Here is a 6000-nt window from a genome sequence, read left to right on the forward strand (position 1 = left end):
CAAGGAACCACCAGACAGGCGAGTATTTAATACCTTTAGTTCTGCTTTGACTTATGGGAAAGGGAACAGAGTGATAAGGATCCTAGGAAATCCTGCTTACGAAAATAGTAGTGTCAGTTATTGAAACTGTAGATGTCTGCAGACTAAAATCTGAACGTAATCTATAAAAAAGTTAAAATAAAAAACAGCCTTTACAGCAGTTCAGTGTGATCTATTCATTTTCAGTTAAACTGAAGCTTTTTTTTTTTTTTAAAGCAGAAAGAACTCTAGTTCTGTGAATTGATAGTCAGAAATAGGACCATATAATAAGGTTAACTCTATTAGGTACCGACTGCTGTTTCTACTTATCTTTCTGATTTTACTTCCTGACAGGTATGGTTGCATACATTACAATGATTTTTGTTATAAAATGTTTTGTTTTTTGTTACTTGGTATACCAATGCTGCTTCATAATTATTAGAAATGTTTTCATACAGGTAAATCTTAGGGCTAGGTTCACACTTATGGTGGAGCAGGTGTAAATCGCACGCATACCTGAACCTGCAGGCAAAACCTGCTGCTCTTTAGCAGGCGTGCTGGGGTGTTATTCATTCTTAATGGCACCTTCACGCATCTGAAAATACAGTGAGTTTTCGGGTGCTGGAAGCCACACGGTGCTGCAGCACCATGCGGTCCCCTGCAACTGCGTTTTTAGGAAAAGGGTCAGAGACTTTTCCCTTGCATTTCTAGCAATCTGTTTCTCATTCAGCGCAAAGTGACCATATCTGTGTGATGCGCCCCCTGACCCACTCATACTTCTCTGACGATTACCTATCAAATTGGCTGGCGTAAAAGAGTGGTGACCTCACCCTATACCTCATGAGGCAATATTCCATCCCAGTAATTAGCTGCCAGGCCAAGCACTAAATTATTGAAGGTCACATGCTCCCCAATACCTGGCAGCATCGAGAATTTTGTCCTAGCTTTGACACGAGAGAGCGGCATGGGATTGCTAGAAAAGGGGATCGTGATTGTGTCCGGGGGTGGACTTTACACAGATAATGTGACTTTGCCGTGACTCTTTAAAAGCACAAGTAGGTTCATCAGTCATCTACATTTGTTTTCTCTAACTTTCATTTTTTATTTCCCACTTTCCTTTTAATTTAGAAATGGGAACAAATTGAAAACAACTCCAAGCTGAGGCATGTCGGAAGCAACTTTTGCCTAGACAGTCGAAACGCCAAAAACGGTGGTCTAACAGTAGAAGCATGCAGTCCTTCTTTATCGCAGCAGTGGAAATTTTCGCTTAACCTGCAACAGTAGGAAGTCTCAACAGCTAGGAAAAGTTGGGGGAAATAAGCATCATTTCATGGACATTGATTCCGAACGCATTGCAGATGTATTTGTGAACGTTCTGCGGAATTTATATACCTCAGTATTCCATCTTGACATTGGAATGTGGGATGTAGGCTGGGAGAAGAACTGCAAGACCAGGGCCTTCTTCTGCTCTTTGTTGTGATTGGTTAACAGTATTGTATCACTGTACATGGGCCCTTGAGGAAAATCAACAAAATAAACTATGTTACTGCAAGAGGGGAGGTATAGATACACGCTTGAAAAGAAGTGGTAAATCATATCTGGCATTTCTGTGGACATAGTTTTTTTTATATATATATCTATCTATCTAAAAACATTTTCTTTATTGGGAAAAGTGGTCCAGATCCCTTGATCTGAACATATTGCAAAGTATGTTTGCAGCTTCTCAGAAGACTGAATAAATGCAATACTTCCTTGGTTGGAGGTGACGCCTGAGAAATCAGGACAGTAGAACCATTTCTTGTGTTGTATAAAAAGTTTTTAAATTGCTAGTCCTCATCAAATTACTTATACAGTAGAAGATCATGTTTGCTCAGTCCAGTCGCTGCCAGAAGTTTTTTGTATTTTCTCACTTGAGCTTTGAGTGAATATGTGTGCATTTCAATTGTGTCAGAATGATTTTACCTTTTTTTTTTATTGATCAGAATACAGTGATATTGTTTTTTTTTTTTTAAACCAACTTTCTGAATCGTGAACTCTAAACAAATTTAGAAAATCCAATCACAAGAGAACGCTTTCCTATTGCTTGGCATTGCTAAAATTATTATTTTCTTTTTTAATGTCTCTTTATCAAAGAGCAATGTTTTTAAAAATGAAAGCAAACACTTTAACTGTACACCTGTATAGTGTTTAAAATTAAAAAGGTTTAATGATCTTAAACTGAAAGTTCAAAAACTGTGCTCTTTTTAAAAGACTTGTAAACTTAAAGTGTCAGTGAACCCAAGACATTAAACTTCATAAATAATTGATGTCACTAAGGGGGAAATATTTATTAAAACTGGAGCACTCATAATTTATTATAGCTGTGGATAGTGGCCAATCAGCTTCTGACTTCACCTTGTTCCAATAAACTTTGATAATAAAACCTGGAAGCTGATTGGTTTTTATGCAGAGCTGCCCAATATTTTGCACTCTCTAGTTGTAGGAAATCGACCCCTATGTGTGCTGTTGCTTTCTAAAAAAAATAAAAAAAAATCTAGTTGGGTTGTGGCCACGTTATTGCAGTAGATAGTTTTCTGCATTGCCAATCTGCCCCTACATACTCCAAATTCATTGTGAGGAAGCTTTGAACTTCCTCTTTCCTCCCTAGCTATACACGTGACCCTCCTACATGTCATGCGAGGTGGCTCAATGACAGCACAGCACCCTGTCGTTCTTGCCCAAGTGACCATGCACTAAAATAAAATGCCACTCCATGTATTTCAATAAAATCAAGCCTTGCATCCACCATCGTCTTTTATTTAATTTATTCCAATTTTTCTTTGCACGTGTACCCTGCAGAGTTCATATGTGGTCATGTGGCAAAACATCCCTTAAAAAAAAAAAAATGGAAGCAATGCTTAGGTTTTTTTTATTTTTTTATTAAAGCTCAAGGTCATGTAGGCAGGAAAGACAGGGAAGTAAATAGGAAGTGCTCTGTTTTACAACACGGCTCAGTGAATATGACAGCAGGAGTGTCAGGGAAGTCTGAAAATAAAAAAAAATAAAAAAAAGTGTTTTTTAATACAATTGTCCATGAATTAAAGCGAACACTCCTTTCATGGGTTATTTGTCACTTGCTTACTCTGGTATTTTTAAAGTTTTTTTAAAATATAACAAACGTTATATTTACCTGCAATGTTGTAATGGTTATGCACAGAGCAGCCTCAATCCTCCTCTTCTCAAGGGCGTTCCTGGCTCCTTCACCGATTGCTATGGGGGCACTTGTGTGCTCGCTCCCAAGCCCCACTCTGTGTGTCCATAAGACACACAGTGGGGCTAGGCCCAGCCCCTACTCCCTCCACAATTGCTCTGATTGACAGCAGCAGGAGCCAGTGGATCTCGCTGCTGTCTCTCAACCAATGAGGAGGCAGAGACCCGGGAGAGCAATTGCTCTTGTACATATTGCTGGATTGTGAACCAACTCTGGTAAAAACTGGGGTGGGGGAACCTTCAACCTTTAGAACCATTTTAATGCTAAACTATAGCAATCCTAAAAAAAAAAAATGGCATGTAATGCAACTGGCTTGGAAATATTTTTACTGATATCATATCCATGTGAATAATTAACTTTAGTGGCTTAATTTTCTGATGAAGTGTTCACACTTTCCAAGCTGTCAGGCATGGTAATTATATATACAATGGTCTGTGGGGGGGATTTAGGAAAATAAGCTTGCAGTGACTTTTACACACACTGGCCAAAATCTCCATAGGCAATCTTTAAAAAATTATACAGGTTGCATGTTTTGAGTTAGAGAATGTCTGGGGCTGGAATTATTGCTCTCGCTCTAAAGATTGCGGTGATTCCTCACATGTGTAGTTTGAACACTTTTCATATGCAGGCGCTACTCACGTATTCGCTTGCTTCTGCATGTGAGGTCGGTGAGACGGGGTGCATTTAAAAAAATGTTTTTTTCTTTATTTTACTTTTTTTTTTCTTTATTTTACTTTTTTTTAAACTGTTCTTTTTAAAAAAACAAAAATTACAGGACCTCTAAGCCCTTGTACACACGGACGGAGATTCCGACAACCAAATCCGTCGGCTTTTGTCCGAACTGTTGCATACACACGGTCGGACGAAGTTGTCGGAAAATCAGACGTGACTACATTATTTCGTTACAACGGGACTACGTTCACGCTAGTAGCCAATAGCTTTGGTGTAGAAATTTGATCTGAGCATGCGTGGCACTTTGTCCGATCGGAATTCTCTACACATGATCGGAGTATGTCCGATCAGAACATTTTGTCTGAAAATTTTACCAACAAGTTGGAAAACTTGGTCCGTCGGAAACAGTCCGATGTAGACCACACACAGTCTGAATATCCGACAAAACGGTCCGATCGGACACATTCCGTCGGAATCTCCGACCGTGTGTACAAGAGCTTAAATATGGGATCTTGGGTCAAAAAGACTTCAAATCTCATATTTACACTAAAATGCAATAAAAAAAAATATAAATAAAAAAATTTAATGGGGGGGGAGTCCATTCGAGAGCTATGGGCGGAAGTGCTGTTTTGACATCGCTTCCACCCTGCAATGGTATGGAGCTGGGTGGGGGCCATCTTCCCCTCACTCAGCTCTGTATCACACACACAAGGATCCCATCAGCTCCAGTAAGCGTCTGAGGGCACCGGAGCGCGGTGGGAGGGGGGTGCCCCTCTCCCGTCACTGATAAGTGATTTTGCGGCAAATCCGCCACAGAGACCACTTTTTTCTGAAACCGGACCACTCACTAAAGAGAATACCAGGGTTATGGCAGCCAGCTGCTGCCATAATAACTATATTCCTCTTCAAAGTGTCGACGTTTATTGTCATGAGCCGATCCAGAAGTGGTTAAAATTCACAGGTAAATCCATTTCGCAGCATTCTTGCGCATAAGAAATATAAATGCAACTTGGAATGGCTACAGATCAGCTTTAAAAAGTCAAAATCTTATGCACCCATAAGGGAGCCTATAATTAATGCACAGAAATAATAGCTCTTTTTTAGTACTTTAAATTTACTAGTCTTTTGAAAATAAAATACATTTGGGCACTGTACTTTCTGTTCTGTACTTTTGAAGTGCGCTTGCAGGATATATGGAAGCTGAGGACTAATCACACCAGACTACTGAAAGAAGGTCCACTTCCATATGTACACCACCGCAATCGTTTTGGTTATTCATGCTCTGCTATTTTATCATAGACTTTATTGAGAAATGTTTGTGGTATAATTTTATTCAGGTCAGTTTGAAGCAACCAGGGGGAAAAGTTACCAGTCTCCTGTTAAAATGTACCATAATTACATCAATTTATCTATTTTGTTTCTACAAATACAGTACTTAAGAGGTAAACAATTAAAAGCTATATATTGTTTTGGCAGATTTAAAAAAAAAAAAAAAAAAAGTCAATTTACTGGTGCAGTAAATTTTCTATGTAATTGCAGCAGTCAATTAAGCCAAGATCAGATCAACCAAGATGACGAGCTTGATTTTGGGCAGTCAATTTGCCAATAGGCACACATTGACAATTCAGTATATTGTCATTGTTAGACCTTCTGAACTGCCAGGGAATCCCTTAACAAAATGTAGCACAATAGCCAGCTGTGTGCTATTATACAATTTGGATTTTTCATCCCGGCTGAATGGTAGTGATTTGGCAGGAATGTCAGGGGCACACACCAGTTATTGGCAACATAGGCATAAATGTAACCTTTTACTTCTAACTGACTTGCATATGGGTACCTTCACAAATGTTGCACACTAAACTGGTCAAATAGAAGATAACTTTAGCTTTGTGGAATACATATTTGTCTCCTGTTCAATTATATCAAATTTCAATCTATGTTATCAAATTGCTGAAAACTGTGGGGAGGCAGCTCCCTTACATGTTATGTGTGGTTAAAGTGGTTGTAAACCCTCGTGTTTTTTCACCTTAATGCATCCTATGTATTAAGATGAAAAAACA

General features: G+C 38.9%; 1 protein-coding gene across 2 annotated transcripts in view; it reads left to right on the forward strand.

The window, feature by feature from the left end:
- The window catches only part of GALNT2 (polypeptide N-acetylgalactosaminyltransferase 2), a 192033-nt gene extending 189586 nt beyond the window's left edge, over positions 1 to 2447 (forward strand). For both annotated transcript variants that reach the window (XM_077486200.1, XM_077486201.1), the window contains one exon: positions 1147 to 2447. In XM_077486200.1, coding sequence (XP_077342326.1) covers positions 1147 to 1302 — 156 coding nt within the window. In that variant the 3' untranslated portion in view covers positions 1303 to 2447. The remainder of the gene's footprint in view (positions 1 to 1146) is intronic.
- The last annotated feature ends 3553 nt before the right edge of the window (positions 2448 to 6000 follow it).

The sequence above is a fragment of the Lithobates pipiens genome, unplaced genomic scaffold (genome assembly GCF_037356315.1).
Source record: "Lithobates pipiens isolate NorthernLeopardFrog02 unplaced genomic scaffold, aLitPip1_a1.2 Scaffold_18, whole genome shotgun sequence".
Taxonomy (NCBI): domain Eukaryota; kingdom Metazoa; phylum Chordata; class Amphibia; order Anura; family Ranidae; genus Lithobates; species Lithobates pipiens.